At 46.2% G+C, this 16,444-nt stretch overlaps 1 protein-coding gene across 1 annotated transcript in view; it reads left to right on the plus strand.

The window, feature by feature from the left end:
• The first annotated feature begins 262 nt into the window (after window positions 1-262).
• ARHGAP31 (Rho GTPase activating protein 31) overlaps window positions 263-16,444 on the plus strand; it is a 105,248-nt gene continuing 89,066 nt past the window's right edge. The window contains exon 1 of the mRNA XM_037045554.1: window positions 263-935. Coding sequence (XP_036901449.1) covers window positions 836-935 — 100 coding nt within the window. The 5' untranslated portion in view covers window positions 263-835. The remainder of the gene's footprint in view (window positions 936-16,444) is intronic.

The following is a 16,444-nucleotide window of genomic DNA, read 5'->3' on the forward strand; positions in this document are numbered from 1 at the left end:
GCAGTCGGCGGCGCAGGAAGCCGGCGGCTCGGGCGGCGGGTCCTGCTCGGAGAGCCACGATTTCCTCCGAACTCCGGGCTGCCCAGCCATCTCCAGAGTCGCCGAGCAGCTCCGCGCCGAGCGCGTTCTCTCCCCCACCCCGCACTCCTCAACCCACCCACCTACTTCCTCCGCTCCGTACTCTCACAGGCACAGGGCTGCCAAAAATTTCCACCCTCCGCCCCCCTCCCTCGCTAACTTCCTTCCAGCATTTCCTGAGCTGGATGATCCTAGGATTTGTAAGACAGGAAAAAAAGGAAGGCGTGAGGGCGGGCGAGAGGGACAGGATGCTTGCTTTTCGTTTTACCGAAGCCGTCTGAAGGCAAGACCGCGGGCGCCGGGAAGAGGACCCTCGCAACCCCGCGCTGTCCCCTCGCCCCGCGCGGCCGCCGCGTTCCCGGCGCTCGCCCTGGGCTTCCAGAAGGGCGGAAAGCCAAGCTCGCCCTTCCTCCCCAGAGGAGGAAAACAGCCGAAGACACCGCAGGAGCCTGTGAAAGTCCCTGGGACTCCAGGGACTTCAAGTGAGGAAGTGACACTCCCTTGCGAGCCGGCCCGCAGCTGCCAGCTCTGCACGGCCTCCGGCACCGCGGCCCTGGAGGAGCGCGCGGTGGATTTCAGGCTCCGCGCCGTCCCGCGGGGTCCATGCGCACTGCCCCGGGCCCAACTTCTTCTGGACGCCCATGCGGCCCCCTCGAGCCACGCTGCAGCCGGTGATCTAACCCCGGAGACAATCTTCGGCGCGGTGCCAAGCAGAGGGGAGGGGGACACGGAGGGGCAGCCTCTTTGGGACTAACTCATGAAGAACAAGGGTGCCAAGCAGAAGCTGAAACGAAAGGGAGCCACCAGCGCCTTTGGCTGTGACCTGACCGAGTATCTGGAAAGCTCAGGACAAGATGGTAATGTGCCTTCGCGTCTCTACCCCGTTCTTTTTGTTTAAGGGAGAGATGGACTCTCCTGGGGTGCGTTAGAGTCAACTCACAAGTTAATGTATTCCAGGCCTGTGTGTTCATTTTACTTTTTTTTTTAAGAACAGTATGATTCTTAAGGTGCACAGCGCTGCCACCCCGACGTGCAGAGGTAGTGGCAGTCCTTCCATTTGTCTCACATAAGCCGTTAATGGGCGGTGCTGCTCCCGTTTAACTGGCTATTTCTGGGGGTGGGGGTGGGAGCTGGAGAGGTCTTGATCGAGAACTCTGGATATCAGAGAGGGGGGATGAGGGCTCGGTCTGTGGGGTGGTTATCAGTGGGCCTCGCTGCATTCACGATTATGGCCACCTTGGGTGTCCCTCTCGGGCTCTACAATTTCATCGCTCACATCTTTTTTTATTAATGTGCTGGAAGACGAGGGGTGCGGTGGATCCTGGCTGGGGGAGTGGTTGCACAAACATTTTCTGAATTTCTGAACTGATGCCAAATATATAGTACCTCCCTCCGTCCTCTTCCCAGCCCCCCAGACCCTCTACCTCCTCCTGGCTTTCAGATCAGCATTTGGTGTGTCAGACAAGAAGAGTGTTGGGGAAAGGTCAGAGGGCCTTGGTTTTAAAATAGTTTAGTTAGGGCGTGTAAAAGAAAAGGAGAGGGTCTCTGTCTTCAAGGTCAGATTGGGAAAAAAAATAGAGGGAATCCTGCAGAGTAAGGACAATTCAAACGTTTTGTTGGGGGAGGGGAAAGAAAATAATGTAAAATACAATAACAGCATTTGAGGTTAGAAGTGTTTAATCATAGGGAAGTTGGGGAAATTGAGCATTAAATGAGCCCTTTTGTAAGGTTGACTGGCCCTGCATTTAACCGTGACAAAAAGGCCTTGTCTTCGGAAACTTCAGTGAGAGAGAAAGCTGTCCACTGTGTGGGCCGTGTGTTTATTACACATAGGTACAACAAAAGGGGTAACTGAAGGGCCGCTTCACTGTGCAGAATAATTCTGCCTCCAGGAACGTAATCTCAAAAATGGTGTGATTAGCTCATATCAGATGTGCACCTCAAAAACAGTGCAAGGCTTTTGTTTCAGTTCCGTCTTTTTTAGAGATTGAGCACCACCTAGTAATTTGCAGTGGTGTGATACTCCTGCGGTGTTCTGGAGCTCAGAGCCTGCTGTGTCATTAGGACAAATGGTTTAGTATTTTAGAGCTTGGGGGACTGTAGGTTTCAAAACTGCCTCTTTTGAAAGTGAGGCATAACTGAGTCAATTCATTTCCTCCTCTCTGACAATCTGGAGAGGAACTTTGAAATCAAACGGCTTGGATTGGGGTTTTTTTCTTTCTTTTTTGAAGGTGGGAGAGCACAACTGTATATTTTAACACTATCCTTAGGAATTCAGAATGAATGTTCCCTTCACCTGTTTTTGCAGGGGCCTTCAGGTTACCGTCCAGGTACACTGTCAGTGCTCCTGAGATGCCCCCCTTCAGCGCTGCAGGTGTTAGGCTGGGCCTTCCCGCTAAAGCTGTGACAGTTGTGTGGGGGTATTGGCAGCCCTGCCCCCGTTCTCACAATGTCATAGATCACAGGATGAGCCAGGAACCCAGGGCTCTGTGGAGACACCTCAAAGCGAGCCTTATACAGATTTTCTTTCATTTGCTTTATATTTTAGGGTTCCATGTATGTTTCATTTGGAAAAAAAGAATGGGGTTACTGCTTAAAGAAAAAAATTGAAAACCAGTTCCCAGTGTTCCCTGCTCTGGGGAGGAAGGAGGAAGCCCAGAGAGGTACACTGACCTGCCTAAGGTCACACAGTTAATCATGAAGGATGCAGAGGGCCCTGGCCTATCAGGCTCCTTTCCTCTCCCTGGCTTCCGTGTCTAGGCCAACATTCTCCTCTAATGATTTTTCCCTCTAAATTGAAAGCAGACAGCCTGCCACGGAATCAGCAAACTTTCAAGACTGACTGACATACCTGAATAGAGTTCAGCTTTGAAATGAAAGGAAACTGACCTACTTAATCATCCATGCACCGTCATTGTGCCGTGTGGGAATTAGGCACACATAATAAAATGTGTGCCTTTTATTTATATGCTTATATAAATAAAAGTAATTAGGATTTCTTTGTTCCCACATCTATATCTAGTTAGGTAGTTGTCTCTTTTTTTGTTACAGTGTAGCATCAAAGTCAGTGCTAATAATATTTTCTCTAAAACAATGTATTCTCCTTACAGGTTTTCTGAAACATGTATTTGTTAATAGACAAGTAAGTTGAAGGCCTGGTCTCTGCTTCTAGGGAGGAAAAGCTGACCTGGGCCCTGCCGATCTGCTTACCACCTTGAAAGTTCAGTCCAGAATCCTGAGGGTGACAAGTCATCATGGTAACTAGGAGCCAGAAGGCTGGGGAGGACTGCAGAAAACTACGTCGTGGTTTCTTAACTTTGTAGGGCAAGGGCACTGTGATGGATGTGGGTAGAGACAGAGAAGAACGGGTTTGGGTCTGGGAGAACAAGGCAGAAAGGAAGGCCAGAAGTGCAAAGAAACCAAGGGAGGCCCTGTGCTTGGACAGGGAAGGAAAGGCCCGAGTTGCTGGAGGACAAAGCTCGTGACAATTAGCTACACGCAGGTAACCCTGAGGCTGAGCGTAGAGGATGAATGCCATCGACTCCTGTGATTTGCTGTGGCCCAGCCCTGCTACCTTCAGCTGGACAAGTCTGACAAGGCGGGGTGTGTGGGTGACAAATAGGTGTTCAGCTTAGAGCGGATGTTGCTCAGGGCCAGCTGTCATCCTTAATCTTTAGGAAGCTGATGAGAAACAGAACCCCTTTTCCTTAGGAAAACACACACACTCAGATTGTGTATACAGTTTTTGTGGGCATTCACATAGATGCTATGTTCAGACCCTGCTGCTGATCATCCCTGGCGGCATCCCTAGTCCTGATGGAAATGACAGTATCCCCCTCTTTGTTTATTTAACCACTTTTCTCCAGCCTGGTGAGAACACCCGAGAATGGCAAGAAGTTGCTCCTGGCCAACTTGGCTGGAGCCTCTTTTACTTCCCCTCCAGCACGGTGGCTGCTGCCCCAACCCCCAGCTCTTCCCTAGGAACCAGATAACTTTCTTTTCCTGTCTGTAATAGAGGGGGAAAGATTGTCCCTTCCTCACTGCTAATGCTGAAAATAGTAGTTTTCTTTTTCTTATTTTTGACCACTGTATACGAAGGCCCATGCTTGCAGCTATGTACTGAAAATGACATCATTTTGTTGCTTGTGGTTGGGAGGCTGTGGGTGAAGGCCAGATTGCACTCACAGGCATTTCCTACCTCTCCCCTCTGACCCAGTTGCGCTGGGTGATGCCAAGGGACCAGTGAGAGAGCATTGTCAGGAAAGCTGCCTCCGGGCTGGCCCCACTCTAAGGGCTGAGAACTCTCTCACCCTTGGAAACAATCTTTGTCATTTTACTAACACCCTGGTAAAAAGTGATACTGCTCTGGCCCAGGGGTTCATCATGATGGTGGCACATTAGAAGAATGATGTGGGGAACCTAAAAAAAAGTTGATGCCCAGGCCCCCCCCCCCCCCCANCCCCCCCCCCCCCCCCCCCGGCTCAGACCAATTAAATCAGAGTCTCTTGATGCCCAGACCTGGGTATGTTTTAAAAGCTAGATATTCTGCCCTGGCTGGTGTGGCTCAGTGGATTGAGTGCTGGCCTGCGAACCAAAGAGTCACTGGTTCAATTCCCAGTCAGAGCATATACCTGGGTTATGGGCCAGGTCCCCAGGAGGGGGCACACGAGAGGCAACCACAAATTGTTGTGTCTCTCCCTCTACTTCTCCCTCCTTTCCCTTCTCTAAAAATAAATAAATAAAGTCTTAAAAAAAAAAATAAAAGCTATGATATTCTGAAATGTGGGCAGAATTAGCAACCCCTGCTTGCAGTGCAGAGGTTTATAGAACATTTCCCCTCAGATAAGTAGCCTAGAACATTCAAAATGTACCCTTTTTGATAAGAAACCTTTGATTAGAACTGTGGGCTCCCATTTAAAAAATTTATTTGTTTATTTTTTTAGAGAGAGGGGCAGGGAGAGAAACATCCATGTGCGAGAGAAACATTCTTGTGCAAGAGAAACATTGATCAGTTGCCTCTCACACACCCCTAACCAGGGACCTGGACTGCAACCCAGGCATGTGCCCTGACTGGGAATCGAACCAGGCACCCCTCAGTTCTCAGGCTAGTGCTCAACCCACTGAGCCACACCAGCCAGGGGAGAACAGTGAGCCTTTATAGTCCTGAAGATTTTTTCATAGTTATTATCAGATTGAAAAAGGAAAAAAAAAAGAGAAAATAACATTTGATTTGAGGGATGACAGAAAGTTCATAACAAATACATAAATGCCCATTATAAATATAATTTTAAATTTGATGAAAGTAAGGTAGCCCCATAAGTTCAGAAAATAAGGGTAACACAATGAGCGCTTTTAGATGTAGCTGTTCAACATTTCTGAGGCTAAATCATTCATTCTGTTTATTCATTTCTTTAACTGATACGTATGAAGGCACTGTGCTAGGTACTATGGGAGAGAGAGAAACACGTACCCCCCCAGATTCAAGAAATTTACAGTCTAAGGGATGGGAACAAACTTTCAGAAACTAATTGAGCTTTGAAATTGGCTGTCATGACTGGGAAAGGAGAAAAATGTGAAAGCTTTTATCCAACATTAAATAGAGGAGATACCCAAACATAAACAGGAGCAACGTCTTAGCGAAGAAAGTAAATATTTTTCTGTTCAAGATACGGTTTAACAAATGGAGAACCAGGGCTGTGCACATTCTCTTTGGCTTAGTTGTTTGCTTCCCCAAATCTCACCTGGTGCTTCATTATCACACCTTCCCTGTCTAAGTCTTCATCCTTTGAGTCTCAGCTGCTTTTGGAAACCTTCCCTGATCCTTCCAAGTCAGGTGCCCCCACCGGGGACTTCTGTTAGAAGTTCCAGAACTTTACTGCCTGGGATAGTACCCCGACTTTGCCTGCCTCCAGCTGAGTCACCTTGAAGCAAGGTAGTTACTCCCTCTGGGCTTCAGTTTCCACATTTGTGAAATGGGGATAGGAGGACTGATGTGAAGGTGAGTTAATATGGGCAAAGCACTTAGCAGAGGGCATGCATATAATAAGCTTTGAATATAGCTCTTATTACCCTGACACCCTGGGCTTGCTCTAGCCTAACTACTTACCACTCATGAGTGAAAGAATGAAAGCTCCAAAGAAATAAGTAAATGATGTGATCATGTGGGTTAATCAGTTACCAAGAGAAAGCAGATGGGCTGCCCACTGAACGGAGAGGGCAGTTCACACAGGCCCACGGGGAGTAGACCATCGCTGTACAATAGGGGAAGAACAAAATGTCAACCTGAAACTCAAGGGCCCTCGGAAAGATGTGAGAAAAAAAGCCCAGCCGCTCCTGGACCCACAGGGAACTGAAAAAGAAGATAAAGCCGGGAGGTGGAGTTTGTGGGGACAGAACAACCACCTCCTGTGCTTGAGTGTAGAGGGGAACCTCCAAATCTGGGCTCCCAGAGTGAAGCAGAAAAAAACCAAAGAAGAGAATTAAGACTTTAAACCTGGAGCAAACTAAAACCAAACTGTAACTTACTCTGTATAGCCTGGATATGACAAATAACCCACACAGAGAACAGAAACAGCCACTTCCGCCTACTCACATCCCTCCTCCTTGCCCACTCTCCAGACCTCTGCCAAGAGTCCCTTGACCACAGGCATGGTCTCCCCCGTCCCCCACCCCTCCCCAACACCACTGGCAGCCACCCAAATGCCTTCCAGCCTCAGGAGGCCCAGTTGTTGGGGTTGCTAAGGAAGCCCACTCCCTTGTTGCCCCAGACCTGCCCTGACGCCAAGTAGACTATAAGCTGGGGCAGGAGAGAGCTGGAGGCCTGGTCTTATGCTGGGTGGAGGGAAATGTCGAAACTAGGAACACGCTTTTCCAGACGGTGCTGTAAGGGGTGGGTGAGCTCCCCAATGCCATTAGAGCTGTAGTTTTTCATGCATTCTTTTTGCTTTCCCCCTGTTCCATTAGACATCTGTGGACTGGCCTGAGAATCTTTTCTGTGGGAGTGGAGAAGAGGGGAGAATACATTCTGAATTCAGAAGCTGATTGACTGAGGCAGTTCTGAAGTACTTGCTTGTCTCAGGGAATCACCTCACTGCAGGAAGTTTCTTGGGGTTTTGTAGCAGTGGGGAGAAGAACAGGGCGGGACTGAAAGATCCAGAGCTCAGTCTGGGGTCAAAAAGCACCCTGGCCCCCACTCCTTCTCCATTAGATGTTCTGGCTAACTATTGTTGAAACAGTAACAATAGACCCTCTGGTCCAGGGTGCTTTGTGTTCATTCCCTCCAGCACCCATGGACCCAGCTGAGTGGCCCACCAGCCTGGCGTGGCAGGATTCCACTTCTCTACTTCCCTCTGCCTGGTTCCTTCACGCTAGTCTGGAGCCCTGCAACATGGAGCTACTTTTTTCCCCTTTGCTTTGTTTGTCACTCATTGCTTGCCATGTATTTAAGCCAATGTGGCATTTTCCTGCTTATCCCCACCCTTCAAATTAATATTCTTTTTGCTAATGGATGCACGTCCCACCCAGTTTTCTGAGCTCTTTCTCACAATGCCATGCTCGAGTTTGACTAGTCTTGGCTTTCCTCCCTCAACGGGCTGGCCTCCGGTCCTTATTGAGGTGGGGCCACAGCCTAATGAGACTTCAGGGGTCCAGGTAGCACCCCGTGTCCCTCTAATCTTCCCCATAGTGTGCAGTTTTAGCTAGGATTTAGAACAAAGCACTCCTGGGAGAAACACATTGATTGAAGGTCAGGAGAGAGAGAATAGGCGCTGGTACTAGACTTTTTTCCCTAAGAGCAACTTTTAATACAGAAAGATAACATTAGGCTTCTGGATGGCTCAAGTGAGAGGGAGGAAGAGGTCCCCAAAATGAAGGCCCCAAATCAGATCTGCTTGTTCTTTTTATTGGTAGAGTTACTATCTGCATTGATCGCTTTCTATGTGCTACCTGGTTTATACACAAAAGTAGTATTTTGAGCATTGTAAAATTGGGCTCTTTTATTGCCATTTTACAGAGGAGAAAACTGAGATGGAAGAAGTTAAATCACTTGCCAAAAATATAGAGAAAAGAAAGCAGAATTTAAATCCAGATCCATCTGACTGCCACGGCATGCACACACAATCTCTCAGAATAGCATATTTCATAATTTGGCCTTTACTCTACAGTTTTGTAAAAAGAAAAAAGAAAAGACAAACCTGCAAAAATAGCTTTTTCTCCCTTTGTCCCAGCCTAATCATCAATACAGATAATAACAACTTACATTTGCATAGCATTTTATCCTCTGCAAGGTGCTTTCCACACATACATCCTAAACCTACCACCTTTCAAGTCCTACCAGTTCACTCCTTTTCCTCCCAGGCCCCTCCCTGCCCGCTGCTGCCACAACACAATTCTCTTTCCTTCCTGGGACATCTGCTGCTTCAGAGTCAGGGGCACCCAATGTGGTCTTCCTTCTCCTTGTTACTGTTTCCTAATTGGCTGTGTGTGTGCAAGTTGATGGTGAGCTCCACTGAAGGCAGGTGGCATTCGGCAGCTCACACAGATTTGGAAGCTCACTCTGCCTTGCAGGGTGAGCCCTGCCTGTGGCCAGTGCACGGCAGTTGATTGATTGACCCTATTTCCTGCTCAGGAAGCCGGTGTTAAATCCTTTCTAGGAATCTCAGCCCAGAGACACTGCTGATGTGCTCAAATATCAGGCATTTAAGATTGTTTAAGCTTCCTTTTGAAGGCTCATAGCTATTCCCTGATAGAAACTGAGCTCAACTTTGCACAGGACACCCCAGAAACACTGCCTTTTCCGAGAGCCTCATCAGTTACTCCATGGTGTGAACTACATTCTTGGCGGGGCCCCAGAACCAAGTGAGTTTCTGGGATCGAGTCTTGGGCATTCTTTTTTCTAATGTAAGCTTGACTGATGCAGGCCAGGCCCTAGTACCCCACCCATGGCCAGATGCTGGCCCAGGATGCCTTTGGGGACCCTTTCTCTCCCACCCCCAGAGGGAGAGGGGTGAATGCCATATAGAACAACAGATAGCAGCTCTTACTGTTATAGACACCAGAAAACTATTTGACATATAAGGTAGGATTCTGGCAAACTATAAATAAATCTGTAGCCTTCAGGAAAGGCAGCTGAGCCAGTGTGTGTAATCACACATATTTCTCTCCCTGGCTCTTTTTGTTTTATTCAGAAATAATCTTGTATAGAGCTTTAAATTCAATGCAACAAATATTTAACAGGACTCCAATATGCTAGACACCGTTGATGAGTTCCAAAGATGCTCTCAAGTTCCACTCAGCCTCGTGTGCTCAGGGTCGTAAGATGGAGAAAGAACTGAAAGAAAAGTACAAGGAAGAATGAAATGAGGGTTCTGGAGGCGTGCAAGCAGGGGATGTCAGCCCGCGAGGCAGCCGAGTGAAAGAGCCAGCAGACAGGGCGGTTTTTTATAAGGGGGAAAAATCAGTGAAGTGATAAGCAAACATCATCTGGCTGTGAGGAATGACAGAGATACGGGAAGATGGGGTAGTTGGTTTCTGCAGACAGGATACCAGATGGTTCTGCCTGACACTTGAAATTGGTCACACCCCTTTCGCGGGGGTGGGGGGAGGGGTAGAGATTTGACTTGGAGTGTCCAGGCTTCATTAGGGGGACCCTGGCTGGGGTGACAGAAGCTGTCAGGCGGGAAAGCTGATAATACAAGTGGCAATTTGGTTTAACTGAGTCTGTACCCTGTCTCAGGTCAGGACCCTTGTCTCAGGGCAGGAGAATGGGGGATTCTGTTAAAAGATAACACTTTAGAAAATGATGTTAACTGATGATCGTAATTGTGCTTCTTGATGAAATCTTGCTGTATGGCGTAAATGGGAAACCTTGACCTCTCCCTATCGCCTGAGGAAATGTCTGTCTTGTGCTTCATTTTACGTATGTAGACCAACTCAGAGAGGTTAAGTGACTTGCCTAATGGTGTCCAGCCAGGAAATGGGAGATGCAGGAACCAAACCATGTCTGTCTGACACTAAATTCCCCTTCCATGGCTTTGCGTCCTCTGGACCCCAAACATGCATAGCTGGGCTGGTAGTAAATCGGGGTCTGATATGCACAGCTCCATTTTACTATGCTTGGCCAGTGATAAGCTCGGTAGGACTTAGCCAAACTTGAATAAAACCTCTGGCAATGGAGTTCCCACCCCCAGGTTTTCAAAGTAGAGCATTCGGGTTCCAAATGGCAGGATTCCGACCAGAGACCATGCCCTGTTGCCATAAGCAGTCCCCTCCACCACTTCTTTCCCATCTGTTTCCGGCATGCGGAGTGTTACTGGGAAACAATGATGTCAACTCTTCCACATAAATCTGCACCTCCCTGCTCACCCCTCCCCGACAATGCATATTTTTGTTCCTCTTTCTGGCTTTTGTCTTGCTGTTCTGTTCTTCAAGGATTCATGCTTTTGGCGTTGACTGTTGGCTTTCTTTTTAATGAGTTTTAGTTCCTTCAGCTTCCCCGTGGCCTTCAAAGTGCACATGCTCTTTTGGGTCCATATTTGGAAAATCCTTTGTTTGGCTAATAGCTAGAACGTGGGCCTGGTGTTAATGGGCAGGAACCATTTTGCTTTCTGGAAAAGCAAAGCTAGAGGCAGGCCTCAGGCTCAGGCTCAAGGCTGAGGACGAACAACCTGTTGTGGGGGGGGGGGGTGGCCCTCAGGGGCCGCGTGAAAGCTGTTTAGACCCAGGGCACAGAATGAGGAGCTGAAGATCAGGAAAATCTCCATATCAGGTCATCTCGTTTCCCTCACCCCAAGGCTGACTTTCAAATGGGACATGATTTCCTCGGTTCCTTTCTCTTGACTGTCCCTATAGACGTTTGGTTTCCCAAAGGAAGGGATGGGGAGTGGGGAGGCATCCTGCAGGGAGGGGCTGTGGGAGAGTATGAATTTTAAGTTTGGGGTCCAAGAGTTCCGGACCTCTCTTTCTTAGCTTGGGCAGTGATACTCAACTTTATCGGACATAAGAACGACTAAAAATGTAGTTTTTATTTTTAAAATAGTAGTTGAATTTAGCGTGGTGTTAGGAATACTCTTTAAATTCCACCTCAGACTCCTTGACATGAAATGGACACCTAATAAAAGTGTCGAATGGGCGAGTGCGCAGGCCCTGTAGTGTCTGGATCTGCGGAGAATGCGCCTTTCCTTCAAGTGAGTTCTGCCGTCAGCAGAGGTGCGAGCTGTCGAGTGCGGCTGAATGGCACCATTCTGGGGTCAGTCCCACAGAGATTCTGCTTTCCTAGGTCTGAGGTGGGGCCCAGGAATCCACATTTTTTAAGAAGGGCTCCAAGTGATTCTGATATCTTTGGCCTACTTTGTAAAACATCGAGTTAGCCCATAGAAAGAAGCAATGAAGTGAAACGACGTGATTTTTATTGTCTTCATTATACTATTTTACAAGGGTGGGCAAATAAGTTTACAGTTGTGAGTACATAAAACAGAGTTCATTTTTGTATTATTATTTTTTTATTATTTTATTATTTATTTGTATTACAACTGTAAACCTTCTTTTGCCCACCCTGTATAGTGCCTAAATTTTCAACAATGAACATGTTTTTTTCCTATTTAGAGTGAAAACAATCTGTTCAAATTGGGAATGGGGTGTCCTAATTTACTGAGTTTTCAGAAAGCCCTTTTGTTTCGATCCTTATTCTTAAAAACCTTTACAGTTCTGTTAATTTGCTTTTCTGCCTTAATAGATGCAGTTTAGAGAAATCAATAATCCTCTCCTCTGAGAAACAGCATCGTAACGTGGTTGGCATGTGGCTTTTTTTTGCTGATAGTTTTCCTGGGCTCAAGTCCCAGCTCTTCCATAGGCTAGTTTTGTGACCATGGACAAGCTACCAAACCCCTGTGTGCCTTACTTTCCTCATCTGTAAAGTGGGGGTTATGATAATAATGATACTTATGGAATGGGGGTCTAGGATTAAATGAACCAATGCACTGCCTGGAATTTAGAAAACCTTGCATAAGTGTTCATTATGATTCTCATTTTCTTCGTAATTGGAAATCTTACGGGGTTTCAGCCTCATCACTCAGACTGTGGTTCCTGAGAACTGTTGCTACAGATGTGGTAGTTGAGAGAGCTGAGAACGCTATTCCAAGGTTCCCATCTGTCCCTTGAGACGTCTCCTCTTTTAAAAAAATTCTCTTACATACACACAATTATTTATTTTCTTTGATTGAATGCATAAAATGCTACTTTTTCTTTTAATTTTTAATTCAATTATTTATTTACTTATATTTGGATACTTATTTTTTTGTACTAAGGGGTTTTCACATTTATTTTTGAACATATTATAGTAGAAGAACATTGTTTTAAAAATTTTATTTATTTATCTCTAGAGAGAAGAGAAGGGAGGGAGAAAGAGAGGGAGAGAAACATCAATGTGTGGTTGCCTCTTGTGCACCCTGTCTGGGGACCTGGCCCACAACCCAGGCGTGTGCCCTGACTGGGCATCGAACCAGTGACCCTTTCATTCATAGGCCAGCACTCAGTCCACTGAGCCACACCAGCCAGGGCTGGTACAAGAAATTGATTTTAATTAAAAAAATTTATTGTCGTTCAGTTACAGTTGTCCTGCCTTTTAAAGGATTCTTATCTATTGATAAGTTGTTTCTGGGGTGGGACTGTGGCAGTCTTTCTAAGTTTTACCTTTTTTTCCTCCTTGCTTTTCCTTTTTTAGTAATTAGAAAAAGAAAACAACTGAAACACAAAACTGAAAAGAAAAAAAAAGGTTATGGGACAAGGTTAGAATTGTAATGACGGCCATCCAAACTTGTAGTTCCGACCTGTATTTCAGGAGTTATAAATCTGGAAAACGAGCCTGTTTCCATCACTGATGGAACAGAGTAAGGCCTGGGTGTTCACTGGCCCATATGGTCTTTCCCAAATGCCCATTTCTTTGTTCTACAAGTATCATTTGGACAGCTGATTGAATGAGGCAGATCTGGCTCAGTCTTAGGCGGTAGAGCATGTGGACCGAGGGATTCACACCACATTTCTCAGGGTTGAATCTGGGTTCATTTCTCAGGGCTCCATTTGAAAATAGGAGCTTGTACACAGACATATGTGCACATTTAGGAAGGCGATCAGGGTGGTGAAGTTGAGAACTTCATTACCTCTCACCTACAGCCACTGTCACAGCTTCCTCAATTGTCTCCTCCTTCGAGTAGAAAGAAAATGAGCTCGTTGAAGACTGGGACCATTCTCTGTTCATCTGTGGGTTAGGTATCTGTAGAATGACGTTATTCTGACTCAGAGGAGCTGGGTCGTCTAAGATGAATGGAATCTGAGTCATCTCTGCCTGAGGGAAAGATATTCCAGACAGAAGAAACAATATATAAGCGAAGGTGTTGGGGTGTAAAATAGTATGGCAGGATCCTCATTCTTAAAAGAACAAAGAGAACAAGGGTGAAGCCTGGACTAGATTTATAGGAGCAATTGGCTTATTAAATGACCATTTTAAGTCTTCTAGGGGGAAAAAGAGTGATGAAGACAAAGTGCCAGTTTCAATAACAGAATGATAAAGGAGGAAGAATCTCGAGCCACATTTATAGCTACTGTGTCCCTTCTGCTGTGTTTGCTGTGGCTGTTGAGAAAAAACTGAACCCCAGCCTAGGAATAAACTTCCTGCAGGTGGAAGAGAAATGAGATGCCCCAAGCAGCTATAGCCCAGAGTTTCTGAGCTTATTCCATCTATTTATAACCTTAGGAAATTCCATTTCTCTCTGTCTTGTGGATGATAACCAGAGCAATGTTTAACATTTTATACCCAAGTTTGATTTGAGGTTAGAAACTTTGCAGTGTTTCTTCCCACTCGCTCACTGCTCACACGTCTACTCTATCCTGCCTCCTTTTCTTCTGAGTTCCTGGAACTTCATTCTTGTCACTCCTCCAGTTTAGGAAACTGTGAAGCAGATACCAGCTCCATCCTTTGTACTAACTCCTCTCCTGGGTGCTCTGCTGAGCCGGGCCCTCTATGCTCCCATGCCACTATGGGATGGCTGTCCCCTCAGACGAGTGTCTGCCCGAGCCTCCCAGGCCCCCATCTATGAGGAGACCTTGGGGTCCCTTGGAGGTGGGTCTCCCTGTCCAGTGCCTGCCTTGCCCCTGCCAGATTCCAAAACTCCAAAAACTAAAAATACTTCGCTCTCTGCTGGCAGGCACTCAAATGGATTTTGTCCATTGTGACTGAAAAGTGCAGGCCCAGAAGGGAGTAAGACTAGCATGGCGGTCAGCTGCTCCCTGAGGGCCTCCGCTCAGACTTGTGTTCATGCCGCACCATGGTCGTGGTCATTGCCGCTGCCCCTCCCCAGAATAGCTCCTTTGACAATACTCTGCCACCCTGGACTCCTTCGTCGACTGGCAGGACTAATGACAAAGTGCAGGATGAGGTTTTAATAAGGAATAAACACCTGCCACAGGTACAAGCTGTTCTCTTCCCTAATAAAATTAATTGTAAAAAAAAAATTCAAACAATACAGAGATTTGCAAAGTGCTAAGTCCCATCTCACATCCTTGCAGTGCTGTTCATCAGTTAATAGTCTGGGCTGGACTCATGGACACCAGGTCTGTTGGCGGAACTTTCTGCACTGAGGGAAGTGCGCTCTGTCTGCACTGTCCAGTATGATGGCCTCTAGCCACATGTGGCTGTTAGCACTGGAATGTAGCTAGTGCTATGAGGACCTTAATTTTAACTTTTAATTAATTTAAATTTGCATTTCCACCTGTGGCTAATGCTACTGTATTGAATAGCACAGAGAACTTTGTCAGTGTATATACTAAAAAAATACACACATAGAATGATTTTCTTTGTGTTTTCTTCATAAAGATAAAGTTACAACATACATGTGTTCTGACATGTGCTGTTTTAAATAACAGGAGATCTTGGAGCACTGTCCCTTTTTGTAATCATAGCTCAATCTCTTTTTAGTCATCACATGAGATTCTGATGAATTGATAGTTTTAGTTTAACTTTAATTTTTAAATCATATAGCACATTTCCAAGGTTCAAAATGTATAAAAACAATCTCCCTACTACCCCCATCTTTAGCTTCTGTTCCTCACCCCAGAAGCAACTAATGTTAGTGTTCTAAGCTTTCCGTAGATAGTCTGTACATATATAAGCAAATATATATATATGTGCGTGTATATATATATATACTTTTTATAAAATACTGTAATTTATTTAAACATTTCTTTCTTACCTTTTTATGAGTTCCTATAAGGCTTCTCTTCTCATCTAAATACTGAGCAATTAATGTAGTGTTTATTAAATATGTCATATGAGCCATGCCTCATTTTTGTTAACAATTACTGTTATCTGTATTCAATATTAATACTGTTTTCCTTTCCTTATGATGAGGGTGGAATTTGCTAGCCCACATTCTTCTGATTCTGCCTTAAACTGTTTTCCAGTATGTGTAAGGGATGTTGGCCTGTCAACCCATATTCTGTCAGCTGGGACCTAGGACGCAGGTTAAGGCTGAGGCTGGGAGCAAAGAACAGTTAGAAGCTGTCTGGTCCACCCCCTAGCATAGTCATGACATCCTGATCACAATGCCCTGATCATCTGAGCCAACCCAGCAGGGACACCCAGGGTGAGCGGCAAAAGCCAGTGAAACATAGGTGGCACTGGAACATGAAAAGTTGAATACAGCTATAGTTTTGTAAAAAGTGTACCTTGAGTATGTCTTAAAGTAGGATCAGAAATTAGTTATGACCATAGATTCTTATAGTGGGCAAAAGAGAGTGTCTTAAAAAGAGGTTGTCACCAGTGTCACTCACTAAACCCTTCAATGGCTTCCCAGTTCTCTCAAGACAAAATCAACTCCATAAGTAGCAACAAGGTTTACTGACCCATCGCACTCAGACACCTGCCTCCTCTGCAGCCTCAGTGGACACCACCTCCACACTGATCATCTCCCTGGCCACACTGTGCTTTCGTACTCACTCAAAAGCGCTCTGTCCCTCTTGCTGCTGAGCGTTGGTACATGCTTCCCTCTCTGTGTAGAACACTTCCTATCTGTCTCTCTCTCTCTCTTTAGCTCCATAGCAGGTCTTGCCAACTTCAGCCCATCACTTGGGTCTCCATTTGGATGTCTCATCCTTCAGGACGCCTTCCTGAGTCCTATGATCAAGGGCTGGGTGCCCCTCCTACATGTTACCATTCTGTCTTGTTCCTTGTCACTATTGCTCTTGTCTCACTGAATGCACCAGTTCCTCCCTCACCCTGTCAATGCCTCACTCTAGACTCTCCAGAGTAGACCCTGGGTCAACTCTGTGAGATCAGGAGCTATGTCTCCTGCTTTGTCTTGTTATCACTGGTGCC

The sequence above is a fragment of the Sturnira hondurensis genome, unplaced genomic scaffold (genome assembly GCF_014824575.4).
Source record: "Sturnira hondurensis isolate 20B ecotype Veracruz unplaced genomic scaffold, ASM1482457v3 Scaffold0004338, whole genome shotgun sequence".
NCBI lineage: Eukaryota > Metazoa > Chordata > Mammalia > Chiroptera > Phyllostomidae > Sturnira > Sturnira hondurensis.